This window comes from Mobula birostris, chromosome 11 (genome assembly GCF_030028105.1).
Source record: "Mobula birostris isolate sMobBir1 chromosome 11, sMobBir1.hap1, whole genome shotgun sequence".
Taxonomy (NCBI): domain Eukaryota; kingdom Metazoa; phylum Chordata; class Chondrichthyes; order Myliobatiformes; family Myliobatidae; genus Mobula; species Mobula birostris.
In genome coordinates this window covers 36,548,642-36,564,817 of record NC_092380.1, presented here as the reverse complement: position 1 = coordinate 36,564,817, position 16,176 = coordinate 36,548,642, and the positions used below count along the sequence as shown (strand labels likewise).

Here is a 16,176-nt window from a genome sequence, read left to right as displayed (position 1 = left end):
ACTGGAAAGGAAGGTAGCAGAAGTTTGTACAGAAGGGGAGGGGGGCAAACATATTCTCTCTTAAGACTAAAATTGTTTTTTTTTATCAAAAGATAAATATACATATTTTTGAAATAACCATAACTTTGTATCTTGCAAGGCAGTATATACTTTCACTGGCCACTTTCTTAGGGACACCTGTACACATACTGACTAATGTGACTATCTAATCAGCCAATCATGTGGCAGCAACTAAATGCATTAAAGCATGCAGACATGGTCATGAGGTTCAGTTGTTGTTCAGACCAATAATCAGAGTGGAGGATCAATGTGATCTAAATGACTTTGACTGTGGAATGATTGTTGGTGCCAGATGGTGTGGTCTGAGTATCGCAGAAACTGCTGATCTCCTGGGATTTTCACACTCAACAGTCTCTACAGTTTACAGGGAATGGTGTGAAAACAGAAAAGATAAACACACATATCTAGTGAGTGGCAGTTCTGTGGTTGAAAATGCCTTGTTATGTTGAGAGGTCTTAGGAGAATGGCCAGACTGGTTCAAGCTGACAGGAAATCAAATACCCATGTGTTACATCAGTGTCGTGCTGAAGAATATCTCTAAACACACAGTACCTTGAACCTTGAAATGCGCAGGCTCCAGCAGAAGACTATGAACATACAACAGGTACAGGAGGTATCTAATAAAGTGGTCACTGTGTGTACTTGACATCTCTTAGTCTTAATATTGGTCATTGTTTTCATTTCTCTTCTTATGAAAGGGCTTTACATATGAAAGTATTGCAGTGATGGAATTTCTGGACATGGTTGTCAAGGAAACACTACGACTGTTTCCTCCTATGGTCTGGGTGCAGGCAGCCTGCACAAAGTCGACGGAGGTTTGCCAGTTGAAAATTCCCAGAGGGATACGAGTCGTGGTGCCGGTCTGGGTGATGCATCACAGTCGGGAATTCTGGGATGCTCCGTGCAAGTTTAACCCTCTGAGGTAACTGCTTATTGCTTCAAAACTGCATTGTTTTCATGAAATTTGATTGCTTTGCCTTTTAGTGATCTGTAAAATGAAGCAATGTTTTAGAAGAATGATGCAGAGGGAATGTTACATATTTGCTTAAGACCACAAATAGAGGGTGTCAGTGAGAGTCACCAAGAAATTGGTGACTTGGAAGTGATCATTGATGGTTTCACCTCAGGCAGAAGCTGCCCAATTCAACTGATCTACTGGTTCACTTACAGAGTTAATGGCAGGATTTTTAGCAGTGTGGAAGAACAGAGGGGTATAGGGATCTACGTCCATAGATCCCTCAAAATTGCTGCACAAATTGATCATGTTTTTCAGGTGTGTTGGCCTTCATTAGTCGGGTACTGAATCTAAGAGCCGCAAGGTAGTGCTGCAGCTCTATAAAGTGCTGGTTAGACCACACTTGGAGTATTGTGTTCAGTTCTGGTCACCTCATTATCGGAAGAATGTAGAAGATTTAGGGAGGGTGCAGAAGAAATTTACCAGGACTCGAGAACATGTCTTGGGTTATGTTTCTTTCACCATAGACGCTGCTTGCCTTGGTAAGTGTTTGTGGCACCATTATGTGGCATAATCTCAGATTTCCAGCACCTGAAGTTTGATTTCTAGTTCCATACCTGGACTTTGGCAACATTATTAAGGATATGTTTGCTTATGTCTTTGTATAATCACCTGTTTGTCTGTAAATATTGAGCAGATTTTCAGTAGTTTGTAATATACTGTAGCTGGTCCTCTACTTTTGCATATTCTTTGTCTCTGAGCCTGAGATGTCATGGCAGTGGAAATCAAGACTCTCCTTTTTATCTCACGTGTTGTCCTTATCAGGGAAAACTCCCTTATTGAAATATTTCTCATTCCTGTGAATGACCGTTAAACAAGGAACATTCTCTCTACTGTTAGTTAGTGCCAAGTAGGTACAGACCTTTCGTCTTTGCTTTCTGGAGAGCACCCTGAGAGGTTCCACTCTTCTCTCTGAACAGATTCCTTCTTTTTTCAGTCCTTTACCTATTCTACCTATCACTTCCTGGCTTCTCACTTCATCTTCCCTCTCTCACCACCCACCTACCCCTCACCTGGCTTCACCAACCACCTGACCATCTCCCCCTCACCTGGCTTCACCTACCACCTGACCATCTCCCCCTCACCTGGCTTCACCTACCACCTGACCATCTCCCCCTCACCTGGCTTCACCAACCACCTGACCACCTATCCCTCACCTGGCTTCACCTATCACCTTCCCACCTACCCCTCAGCTGGCTTCACCTACCACCACCCACCTCCCCCTCACCTGGCTTCACCTATCACCTTCCCACCTCCCCCTCACCTGGCTTCACCTACCACCTGACCATCTCCCCCTCACCTGGCTTCACCTATCACCTTCCCACCTCCCAGCACCTGGATTTACCTACCACTTGACCATCTCCCCCTCACCTGGCTTCACATACCACCACCCACCTCCCCCTCACCTGGCTTCACCTACCACCACCCACCTCCCCCTCACCTGGCTTCACCTATCACCACCCACCTCCCAGCACCTGGATTTACCTATCACCTTCCCACCTCCCAGCACCTGGATTTACCTACCACTTGACCATCTCCCCCTCACCTGGCTTCACCTATCACCACCCACCTCCCCCTCACCTGGCTTCACCTACCACCACCCACCTCCCCCTTACCTGGCTTCACCTACCACCTGACCACCTCCCCCACACCCGGTTTCACATTCTACCTGCTATCTTGTTCTCCTTCCCTTCCACCCACTTCATTATTCTAGCTTCTTCCCCTTTCCTTTCCTGTTGATTCCTGTCCATAGATGCTACCTTACTTGCTGAGTTCCTCCAGCATTTTGTGTGTGTTTGTGTGTTGCCCTGGATTTTCAGTATTTGTGAACAGCCTTGAGTTTACACTGAGAGGTTGTATGAAGAGCGGTGTTATGTTTGTAACTCCAAAACATAAAGCTAATCGAGAAGAAAACAAGGGAGCCCAAGACGTGTGTAAAATTCCATTTTTACTTTAAGTGGGACGTGAACTCATGATGTGGTGGCGTGATGAAGTATTCTATTTACATACTTTTACTATTAACGTGTAATTAATTATTTAATCAAACTATATATTTACTCAAATATTACTGAAATCCTCTAAGAGGGTTGTTGGGCTTGGAGGCTTGTGTGCCTCAATGACCCAGAGAGCTACGTTGGCTGGAGTCAGAGCCTTGTCCTTTGGCTTTTGGTAGGGTCACTCTTGCCAAACAGTTCAAAGGGTAGAGGCCAGACTAAGGGTGGTCCACTGGGCCTCCAGGTTTGAGGGTACAGCTCAGGGCAAACAACTTTGACTGGTCAAAATACAATTGTTATGGAAACAGCAAGAAGAATCCTTTATAAAGACAGAAAGGGAGGACCTTCATTGCTGCCCCAAACACCAGCAGTGTAACGGGCAGTGGGTAAGGAAACAAGTATTACTGAAACATAACAGAAAGCAGGGTCAAAGAAAGGCTGGCTGAGGAGCTGAGATCAGCAAATAAATGAGGGAGGTAATTGTAGTAATTAATTTAGGAGTGAAGCAGGGACAAGTAAATAAAAAGATCAGAACCAAGGAATATAAGAAATCGGAGCAGATATACAATAAGTTGTTGGAACTGTAAATGATATTGTCCAGAAGAATGAAGTTCAAAACTTATGGTTACGGCCATTTTATTAGAAGTTCATTAAAATACAGGTCAGATAGAGTCAGTCTGTACCAGCAAGGCAGGTGAACAAGGAACAAATAACTCAAGTTCCCTCGTTATGTGGCAAAGTTGTTGAAGCTGGTCAGATAAGGGGAATCTTCTCTGATTAAGAACAACCTGTGAGACAACAAAAAATAAACACGAGATTCTGCAGATGCTGGAAATTCAGAGCAACTTGGCCTGAAATGTTGACTCCCTATTCCTTTCCATAGGCGCTGCCTGAGCTGCTGAGTTCCTCCAGCATTCTGTGTGTGTCACTGTGAGACAACAAGGATGGTCTTGACTTACACTGCCATGACATCTCAGACAAAAAGTACAAAAGTACAGAAATAGCTGTACTACAAATGACTGAAAATCCACTGAACATCCACAGACAAACTTATAAGCAAGCATAAAGAAAGATTAACTACAAGAAAAATAATACTTTAAATAGCAATTTAGACCCTTATCCATCAAGGCCATGTTCACCATGAACATTGAGAGTGACTGAATTTCCAGTCTTTTGTTGGTACGGGTAACTGGTGTGATATTATCATATATACCAAGATACAGTGAAAGGCTTTAGACTGTGTGTCATCCAGGCAGGTCAATCTGCATGTACAGTAGGTAAATTGAGGTAATATGAAAAGAATGTGCTACCGTATGGTTACAGAGGAAGTACAACACAGGTAGACAAATAATGTGTAAGGGCCATGATAAGGTGGATTGGGTGATAGCTGCTGAATCTTGAAAGGCCACGATAGTGTGGACATGGAGAGCATATTTCCACTGGTGAAGAGTTTAGGACCACGGGGCACAGCCTCAGAATAGAAGGACAAAAATGATGAAGAATTTCTTTAACTAGAGGGTGGCGAATCTGTAGAATTCATTGCCACAGAAGGCTGTGAAGAACAAGTTATTGGTATATTTAAAGCAGAGGTTGATAAGTGCTTGAATTAGTAATGGTGTCAAAGGTTATAGGGAGTTGGCAGAAGAATGGGGTTAGAGGGAAAATAAATTGGCCACGACGGAATGTCCTAAAGATATGGGAATTTCATTTCAGGGGTATTTTATGCCATATTTATCTGTCTGTTTGTTGAATTTTGTTTTGGGGTGCCACTATAGTGTAACATATAGTACCAGCTTTACAAATAGTACTACATAGTGCCAACAGCAAAATTGATTGGGGTTAATCCCCACTGCTCTCTATAAGAAGTTTGTATATTCTCCCCATGTCAACAGTGGGTTTCCTGTGGGTGCTCCTGTTTTCTCCCACTTTCCAAAGACATACTGTGTGGGTTAAGGATGCTATGTTGGCTCCGGAAGTTTGCCGAAACTTGTACGCTACCCCCAGCACAACCTCAGACAGTACTGGCCCTTGACACAAATGATACATTTTAATGTTTTTTTTTCATTGATGTTTCAGTGTACATGTGACAAATAAAGCTAATCTTTAATCTTTCATTAGTCTGACAAGATAATGGGTTCTTTGGATGGAATTGCACTCTCCCTCTTACCATCATTCTTTTTCTAGTTTTTATTTATTCAACCATTAGATATAGAAGCAGAATTAGGCCATTTGGCCCATCTAGTTTGCTCTGCCATTTCACCTCGGCTGATCCATTTCGCTTTCAGCCACAATCTCCTGCCTTCTCCCTGTATCCAGAAGTCTTGGTACACGTTGGTACCAATGACATAGGTAGAAAAAGGGAGGAGGTCCTGAAGAGGGAATTCAAAGAGTTGGGTAGGAAGCTGAAAAGAAGGACCTCCAAGATGGTAATCTCAGGATTGCTGCCTGTGCCACATACTAATGAGTGCAAAAATAGCATGATCAGGCATATTAATGTGTGGCTGAGAGACTGGTGTAGGGGGCAGGGCTTTGGGTTCCTGGATCATTGGGGCCTCTTCTAGGGGAGGTTCAATCTGTACTAAAAAGGACGGGTTACATCTGAACCCAAAGGGGTCCAATATCCTAGCAGGCAGGTTTAACGGAGCTGTTAGGGAGGGTTTAAACTAATTTGGCAGGGGGATGGGAACTGGAGTGATAGGGCTGAGGAAGGGGAAAACAGAAATAAATCAAAGATAGTGTGCAACAGAGATGATAGAAAGGACAGGCAGGAGATGAGGCATAAGCACAGCCAGTGGGATGAGTTACAGGGCAACAGAGGTGTGGGGCAGTTAAAACAGAAAGCAACAAATACTGGACTGAAAGCATTATATTTGAATGCAAGCAGCATAAGAAATAAAATGGGCGATCTTGAAACTCAGCTGCAGATTGGCAAGTATGACATTGTGGCCATCTCTGAAACTTGGCTTAAAGGATGGCCGCCATTGGGAGCTGCAAGTCCAAGGATATACGGTGTATTGGAAAGATAGGTTGGTATGCAGAGGGGGTGGTGTGGCCCTGTGTATAAGAAATAATATTAAATCATTAGAAAGGGATGACATGGGATCAGGAGGTGTAGTGTCTCTATTGGTTGAGTTAAGTAATGGCAAGGGTAAGGATCCTAATGGCAGTTGTATACAGGCCTCCAAACTGCAGCCAGGATGTGGATTACAAATTACAGAAGGAGATAGAAAAGACGTGTCAGAAGGGCAATGTCATGTTAGTCATTGGGGATTTTAACATGAAAGTGGATTTGGAAAACCAGACCAGTACTGGACCTTGAGAGGGAAGTTGTAGAATGTCTAAGGGATGGCTTTTTAGAACAGCTTGTTGTTGAGCCCACTAGGGGATGAGCTGTGCTGGATTGGGTGTCGTGCAATGATCCGGAGGTGATAAGGTTAAGGAACCCTTAGGGAACAGTGATCACAATATGATCGAGTTCACTTTGAAATTTGAGAAGGAGAAACTAAATTCCAATGAATTGGTATTTCAGTGGAATAAAGGAAATTACAATGCATGAGAGAGGAACTGGCCAAGGGACTCTAGCAGGAAGGACAGCAGAGCAACAATGGTTAGGGTTTCTGCGAAAAATGAGGGAAGTGCAAGACAGATATATTCCAACTAAGAAGAAATTGTTGAATGGGAGTAGGACACTGCTGTGGCTGACAAGTCATAACCTCGGAAGAGTGACATTCAAGAGTGTTAGGGAAGTGAAGTATGTTCAGTGAAAATTACGGCTGAGAAGGTGCTCAGGAAGTTTAATGCTCTGAGGGTGGATAAATCTCCTGGACCTGATGGAATGCACACTCGTGTTCTGAAGGAAGTAAATGGAGAGATTGCAGAGGCATTAACAATAATCTTTCAAGAATCGATAGATTCTGACATTGTACCAGATGACTGGAAAATTGCAAATATTACTACACTATTTAAGAAGGGTGGGAGGTACCAGAAAGGAAACTATAGACCTGTTAGCCTGACATCAGTGGTTGGGAAGTTGTTGGAATTGATTGTTAGCGATGAGATTACGGAGTACCTGGAGGCACATGACAAGATAGGCCAAAGCCTGTATGGTTTCCTGAAAAGAAAATCCTACCTGACTAACCTACTGCAATTTTTTGAGGAAATTACAAGTCGGCTAGACAAAGGAAATGCAGTAGACGTGGTGTACTTGGATTTTCAGAAGGCTTTTGACAAGGTGCCGCACATGAGGCTGCTTAGCAAGATAAGTGCCCATGAAATTACAGGGAAGTTACTAGCATGGATGGAGCATTGGCTGATCGACAGAAAACAGACGTGGGAATAAAAAGATCCTGTTCTGGCTGGCTGCCGGTTGCCAGTGGAGTTCCACAGGGGTAGGCTTTGGGACTGCTGCTTTTTACGATGAATATCAATGCTTTGGACTATGGGACTAATGAATTTGTGGCTAAATTTGCCGATGATACAAAGATCAGAGGAGGAGTGGGTAGCGTTGAGGAAACAGAGAGCCTGCAGAGAGACTTAGATAGTTTAGGGGAATGGGCAAAGAAGTGGCAAATGCTATACAATATTGGAAAGTGTACGGTCATGCACTTTGGTGGAAGAAATAAATGGGCAGACTATTTTTTAGATGGGGGAGAGAATTCAAAATGCAGAGGTGCAAAGCGACTTGGGCAGAATACCCTGAAGGTTAACCTCCAGGTTGAGTCGGTGGTGAAGAAGGCGAATGCAATGTTGGCATTCATTTCTAGAAGTATGGCATATAAGAGCAGGTATGTGATGCTGAGGCTCCATAAGGCACTCGTGAGATCACACTTGGAGTATTGTGTGCAGTTTTGGGCTCCGTATTTTAGAAAGGGTATACTGACATTGGAGAAGGCTTGGAGAATATTAGGAGAATGATTCCAGGAATGAAAGGGTTACTGTATAAGGAATGTCTGGCAGCTCTTGGTCTGTATTCCCCGGAGTTCAGGAGAATGAGGGGGGATCTCATAGAACCATTCCAAATGATAAAAGGTCTGAACAGATTAGATATGGCAAAGTTACTTCCTCTGGTAGGGGAGTCTAGGACAAGAGGGCATGGCTTCAGGATTGAAGGACGTCCATTTAGAACAGAGATGCAGAGAAATTACTTTAGTCAGAGGGTGGTAAATCTGTGGAATTTGTTGCCACGAGCGGCTGTGTAGGCCTAGTCATTGGGTGCATTTAAGGCAGAGATAGATAGGTTCTTGATTAGCCAGGGCATCAAAGGGTATGGGGAGAAGGCAGGGAAATGGGGATGACTGGAAGAATTGGATCAGCCTGATTGAATGGCAGTGCAGCCTCAATGGGCTGAATGGCCTACACTTTGCTCCTATATCTTATGGTCTTATGGTCTTAACCCTTCATGCCCTGATTAATCAACAATCTCCTTGGCCTCCACAGCCACCCATGGTAATGAATTCCACAGATTCACCACTTATCTTCATTCTACAAACCGCATTTCCAGAAAAGTTGGGATATTTTCCAAAATGCAATAAAAACAAAAATCTGTGATATGTTAATTCACGTGAACCTTTATTTAACTGACAAAAGTACAAAGAAAAGATTTTCAATAGTTTTACTGACCAACTTAATTGTACTTTGTAAATATACACAAATTTAGAATTTGATGGCTGCAGCACACTCAACAAAAGTTGGGACAGAGTTAAAATAAGATTGAAAAGTGCACAGACTATTCAAGTAACACTGGTTTGGAAGACTCCACATTAAGCAGGCTAATTGGTAGCAGGTGAGGTATCATGACTGGGTATAAAAGTAGCGTCCATCAAAGGCTCAGTCTTTGCAAGCAAGGATGGGTCATGGCTCACCCCTTTGTGCCAAAATTCGTGAGAGAATTGTTAGTCAGTTCAAAAGGAACACTTCTCAATGCAAGATTGCAGAGAATTTAGGTCTTTCAACATCTACAGTACATAATATTGTGAAAAGATTCAGAGAATTCAGAGACATCTCAGTGCCTAAAGGGCAAGGTCGGAAACCATTGTTGAATGCGCGTGATCTTCGAGCCCTCAGGCGGCACTGCCTAAGAAACCGTCATGCTACTATGACAATTATAGCCACCTGGGCTCGGGAGTACTTTGGAAAACCATAGTCACTCAACACAGTCCGTCGTTGCATCCAGAAATGCAACTTGAAACTGTATTACGCAAGGAGGAAGCCATACATCAACTCTATGCAGAAACGCCAGCAAGTTCTCTGGGCCCGAGCTCATCTCAGATGGACAGAAAGACTGTAGAACTGTGTGCTGTGGTCAGGTGAGTCCACATTTCAGCTAGTTTTGGGAAAAAACGGGTGTTGAGTTCTCCATGCCAAAGATGAAAACGACCATTCAGATTGTTATCAGCAAAAGGTGCAAAAGTCAGCATCTGTGATGGTATGGGGGTGCATCAGTGCCCACGGCATGGGTGAGTTGCATGTATGTGAAGATACCATTGACTCTGAGGCGTATATTAGGATCTTAGAGAGACATATGTTGCCATCAAGGCCACGTCTCTTCCCAGGACGTCCATGCTTATTTCAGCAGGACAATGCCAGACCACATTCTGCACGGGCTACAGCAGCATGGCTTTCTAGACACAGAGTGCGTGTCCTTGACTGGCCTGCTACCAGTCCAGATCTGTCTCCTATTGAAAATGTATGGTGCATCATGAAGAGGAGAATCAGACAATGGAGATCACGGACTGTTGAGCAGCTGAAGTCTTATATCAAGCAAGAATGGACAAAATTTCCAATTGCAAATCTACTACAATTAGTATCTTCAGTTCCAAAACGATTAAAAAGTGTTATTAAAAGGAAAGGTGATGTAACACAATGGTAAACATGCCTCTGTCCCAACTTTTGTTGAGTGTGTTGCAGCCATCAAATTTTAAATTTGTGTATGTTTACAAAATCCAATTAAGTTGGTGAGTAAAACTATTGAAAATCTTTTCTTTGTACTTTTGTCAGTTAAATAAAGGTTCACATGAATTAACACATCACAGATTTTTGTTTTTATTGCATTTTGGAAAATATCCCAACTTCTCTGGAAATGGGGTTTGTAGATGGACATCCCTCTATTCCAAGGCTGTGCCTTCTGGTCCTAGCCTCTCCCTCCATAGGAAACATTCTCTTCACAACCACTCTTTAAAGGTCTTTCAATATTCAATAGGTTTCAGTGAGATCGCACCCCCTACTTTTCTGAATTCCAGTGAGTACAGGCCCAGAGCCATTGAATGCTCCTCATATGGTAAGCCTTTCAATTGTGGTTTCATTTTCATGAAACTCATTATGTATGATTTATTATTTATCTATATAAAGATTGGTGAAGATCAATGGGGACATGTTGAATTTCATTAGCTTTCTGAGGAAGTAGACATGCTGGTGTGCTTTCTTGGCTGTGGTGTGGTGGACTAAGTCTACAAGGGGTGATTGATAAGTTCGTGGCCTAAGGTAGAAACAGATGAGTTATACAGCTCTCTTTACATGCACATGCAGTTCAACTCTTTGAGTGATTATGCAGAAAGTTTGAGGTTAATAACATCAGCTAATAACTCATCAGGAGTGTTTGATAAGTTTGTGGCCTTAGGTAGAAGGCAATGAGTTATTAACTTCAAACTTTCATCATAATCACCCAAAGCGTTAACCTGCATATGCATTTAACAAGAGCTGTATAACTCATCTCCTTCTACCTTAGGCCATGAACTTATCAATCACCCCTGCTGTGGACTCTTTCTGGAGGTCCAAGATCCGTATGCTCCACGACCGCTGGACTAAGTGTGTAAATGTAGGAGGGGACTATGTTGAAAAATAAATGTGCTAGGTTTTCTAAAATTGACTCCTTCGACCTTAGGCCATGAACATATCAATCACCCTCGTAATTACTGTAGATCATTCCAAATATCCTGAGGAGAGGAATTTCTTCTTGTTGGGTCCTATGCCACCAGACCATTGATTTACCATTTTTCAATGTGCATAGGTTCACCAGAGAAGAGGAGGAAACTCGCAACCCTCATTGCTTCCTGCCATTTGGCCTTGGACACCTGGGCTTTGTTGGGAATGAACTCTGCATCATGATGATGAAGGTTGCCATAGTAACAGTGCTCGGCTCCTATAGGTTTTCCTGGTGCTCTGAGACCCCTGTGAGTACCCACATCTCAAAGTGAAGCAGAACATCAGATAGTATCCGTCATTGCTACTCATGAGACAAGTTCAAATTAGATTTTTTATCAAAGTACGTGTATGTCACCATATGCTGTACCACCTTGAGATCTATTTTCTTGTGGGCTTTCACAGGAAAGTAAAGAAACATAATAGAACTTATGAAAAACTATCCAAAAAATTTGAAGAGCATCTTCATAGAGATGTAGTTCAAAGTGCTTTATAATGGGATAAAAGTACATAGAACGTAGAACAGTACAGCACAGTATAGGCCCTTCAGCCCACAATGTTGTGCCAACCCTTAAACCTGCCTCCCATATAAACCCCATCTTAAATTCCTCCATATACCTGTCTAGTATTCTCTTAAATTTCACGAGTGTATCTGCCTCCACCACTGACTCAGGCAGTGCATTCCACGCACCAACCACTCTCTGAGTAAAAAACCTTCCTCTAATATCCCCCCTGAACTTCCCACCCCTTACCTTAAAGCCATGTCCTCTTGTATTGAGCAATGGTGCCCCGGGGAAGAGGCGCTGGCTATCCACTCTATCTATTCCTCTTAATAACTTGTATACCTCTATCATGTCTCCACTTATCCTCCTTCTCTCCAAAGAGTAAAGCCCTAGCTCCCTTAATCTCTGATCATAATCCATACTCTCTAAACCAGGCAGCATCCTGGTAAATTTCCTCTGTACCCTTTCCAATGCTTCCCCATCCTTCCTATAGTGAGGTGACCAGAACTGGACACAGTACTCCAAGTGTGGCCTAACCAGAGTTTTATAGAGCTGCATCATTACATCGCGACTCTTAAACTCTATCCCTCGACTTATGAAAGCTAAAACCCCATAAGCTTTCTTAACTACCCTATCTACCTGTGAGGCAACTTTCAGGGATCTGTGGACATGTACCCCGAGATCCCTCTGCTCCTCCACACTACCAAGTATCCTGCCATTTACTTTGTGCTCTGCCTTGGAGTTTGTCCTTCCAAAGTGTACCACCTCACATTTCTCTGGGTTGAACTCCATCTGCCACTTTTCAGCCCACTTCTGCATCCTATCAACCTCTCTCTGCAATCTTCGACATTCCTCTACACTATCTACAACACCACCAACCTTTGTGTCATCTGCAAACTTGCCAACCCACCCTTCCACCCCCACATCCAGGTCGTTAATAAAAATCACAAAAAGTAGAGGTCCCAGAACCGAACCTTGTGGGACACCACTAGTCACAACCCTCCAATCTGAATGTACTCCCTCCACCACGACTCTATGCCTTCTGCAGGCAAGCCAATTCTGAATCCACCTGGCCAAACTTCCCTGGATCCCATGCCTTCTAACTTTCTGAGTAAGCCTACCAGGTGGAACCTTGTAGGCTTACTATAAGTGCCTTACTAAAATCCATCAAAGTTGCTGGTGAACGCAGCAAGTCAGGCAGCATCTCTAGGAAGAGGTACGGTCGACGTTTCAGGCCGAGACGTCGACCGTACTTCTTCCTAGAGATGCTGCCTCACCTGCTGCGTTCACCAGCAACTTTGATGTGTGTTGCTTGAATTTCCAGCATCTGCAGAATCCCTGTTGTTTACTAAAATCCATATAGGTCATATCCACTGCACTACCCTCATCTATATGCCTGGTCACCTCCTCAAAGAATGCTATCAGACGTGTTAGACACGATCAAAGTCAGGCTGACTGTCCCTGATCAGACCGTGATTCTCTAAATGCCCATAGATCCTATCTCTAAGAATCTTTTCCAACAGCTTTCCCACCACAGATGTAAGGCTCACTGGTCTATAATTACCCGGACTGTCCCTACTACCTTTTTTGAACAAGAGGCTAAAATTCGCCTCCCTCCAATCCTCCAGTACTATTCCTGTAGACAACGAGGACATAAAGATCCTACCCAGAGGCTCAGCAAACTCTTCCCTCACCTCGTGGAGCAGCCTGGGGAATATTCTGTCAGGCACAGGGGACTTAACCGTCCTAATGTATTTTAACAACTCCAACACCTCCTCTCCTTTAATATCAATCAACATGCTCCAGAACATCAACCTCACTCATATTGTCCTCACCGTCATCAAGTTCCCTCTCATTGGTGAATACCAAAGAGAAGTATTTATTGAGGACCTCGCTCACTTCCACAGCCTCCAGGCATGTCTTCCCACCTTTATCTCTAATCGGTCCTACCTTCACTCCTGTCATCCTTTTGTTCTTCACATAATTGAAGAATGCCTTGGGGTTTTCCTTTACCCTTCTCACCAAGGCCTTCATATGCCCCCTTCTTGCTTTTCTCAGCCCATCCTTAAGCTCCTTTCTTGCTACCCTATTTTCCTCAATAGACGCATCTGATCCTTGCTTCTAAACCTCATGTATGCTGTCTTCTTCCACCTGACTAGATTTTCCACCTCACTTGTCACCCACGGTTCCTTCACCCTCCCATTCTTTATCTTTCTCACCGGGACAAATTTATCCCTAACATCCTGCAAGAGATCCCTAAACATCGACCACATGTCTATAGTACATTTCCCTGCAAAAACCTCATCCCAGTTCACACCCGCAAGTTCTAGCCTTATAGCCTCATAATTTTCCCTTCCCCAATTAAAAATTTTCCTGTCCTCTCTGATTCTATCCTTTTCTATGATAATGCTAAAGGCCAGGGAGCGGTGGTCACTGTCCCCCAGATGCACACCCACTGAGAGATCTGTGACCTGACTCGGTTCGTTACCTAATACTAGATATGGCATTCCCCCTAGTCGGCCTGTCAACATACTGTGACAGGAATTCATCCTGGATACACTTAGCAAACTCTGCCCTATCCAAACCCTTGGAACTAGTCAGGTACAAACACAAAAAGATGATCAAAAATAAAAATAATCATGAAAATAAAAGATGAAAAGATGTTAGCTACAAGCAAGGTTACATAAATAGATTCTGACCTGGTGTTTAAAAGTATCAGTTGAATCTGCATCCCTCATAGTTTTATGTGTTGAATTCCACAGTTTCGGAGTGTACTTGCCAATTATCCTTTGAAGGAGATTGTGTAAACTTGAAAGACTGGCAGACGAAGAACTGTGACCTCAATCAGGATTATAAAACTAAAATGATTCTGTGATATATTCTGGTCCCAGACCATTTAGATCTTTAAAAATAAGTAGGAGAACTTTAAAATCAATTCTAAAAGATACAGTAAGCCAATGCAGAGTAGGTAGGGCAGGAGTGATCCTGGTTTTGGTTAAAAGTCTAACAGTGGCGTTCTGAATGAGTTGAAGTTTGTCAATGGACTGCTTTGGAAGGCCAGTAAGAAGTGCATTGCAGTAATCTAGTCTATTCGATATAAAGGTGAGAATTAGTTTTTCAGCATTACTATGTGACAGAAACAAACACACCTTTGGAATATTTCTTAAGTGTTGAAATGCTACTCTGGTCACTTCCTTTGTGTGGGATTTGTAATTCAATTCTGAACACTCAGGCTAGTTCTGATTTTATAAGGGGAGCCAAGTTCCCAAGTTTATCAAGTTTATACATAACAAAGACTGACAAACAGTGAATGTTCAAAAGAAGACAAGCTAGGGAAAAAATAAAAAATGTAAATAAGGAACACTGAGAACATGAGATGTAGAGTCTTTGAAAGTGATCTATAGGTTGCGGGGTCAGGTTAGCTTTGAGTTAAGTGAAATTATCCATGCTGATTGAGGAAACTGATGGTTGTGGGGTAATAACTGTCCTGTACCTGGTGATGTGGAGCCTAAGTCGCCTGGTCCTCCTGCCCGATGGTAGTTGTGAGAAGAAAGCATGGCCTGGATTGTGGGGATGCTGCTTTCTTGTGGCAGGGCTCCTTATAACTGAAGTTTACATTGATAAGCAAGGTTCTATCAGTCCAGCATGGAGATGTTGGCCTCTCGTTCTGTTGAGTCACTGAATGGTAAAATCCAATTAGAGAAGAGACAGAAAAGAAGTGAGAAAGTATTGATCTCTATCTCAATAAACAGGACAAGCCAAGTGGCCATTTCCCTCAAATTGAGATCTTGAGTCCCAGAATACCTCATGTCAATCCAACCCTTCATATCTGTTGTGGGGGGGGCACCTCATTTCTCCAGAGCAGCACCCAAAATTCTGGAGGAACTCAGCAGGTCAGGCAGCATCTATGGAGAAGAATAAACATTCGATGTTTCGAGCCATGGCCCTTCATCAGGAATGGAAGGGGAAGGGGGACACTGCCAGGATAAGAAGGTGGGGAGAGGGGAAGTAGTACAAGCTGGCAGGTGATAGGTGGAACCAGGTGGGGGGGGAAAGATAGGTTGGTGGGGTAGGGTGTATGAAGTGAGAAGCTGGGAGGTGATAGGTGGAAGAGGTAGAAAAGGGCTGAAAAATAAGGAATCTGAAAGGAGAGGAGAGTGGACCATGGGGGAAAGGGACGGAGGAAGGGAGCCAGAGGGAGTTAATGGGTAGAGGAGGAGGAGAAAGAAGGGAGCCAGAATTGGGAATGGAAAATGAAAGAAGGACAGAGGAGAGAAATTACCTAACTAGAAAATCTTGTGGTTATCATTGACTAGATACCCAAGTGTGAGGCTTTCCATGCCCAAGGATTCATGATTGACATTCATCACCCTCACAAGCAGTTGTCACAGTAGCAGAGTGGTTAGCATAATGCTATGACATGGCCAGCATAGTGAGTTCAATTCCTGCTGCTGCCTGTAAGGAGTTTTTATGTTCTCTCTGAAACTGCGTGGGCTTTCTCCACTTTCCTCCCACGTTCCAAAGACCTATGGGTTGGTAATTTAATTGGTCGCATGGGTGCAATTGGGCAGTGCTGGCTTGTTGGACTGCCAAATCATAAATCAAGAGGCTCTGCAGTTGCTGGAGATCCAGAGTAACATACACAAAGTACAGGAGGAGCCCTGCGGGTCAGGCAATATTTATGGAG

General features: G+C 43.4%; 1 protein-coding gene across 2 annotated transcripts in view; it reads left to right on the top strand.

Moving 5' to 3' along the window:
• Window positions 1–16,176, top strand: part of LOC140205485 (cytochrome P450 3A24-like) — a 75,503-nt gene that overhangs the window by 42,686 nt on the left and 16,641 nt on the right. For both annotated transcript variants that reach the window (XM_072273096.1, XM_072273097.1), the window contains 2 exons: window positions 759–982; window positions 11,075–11,237. In XM_072273096.1, coding sequence (XP_072129197.1) covers window positions 759–982; window positions 11,075–11,237 — 387 coding nt within the window. The remainder of the gene's footprint in view (window positions 1–758; window positions 983–11,074; window positions 11,238–16,176) is intronic.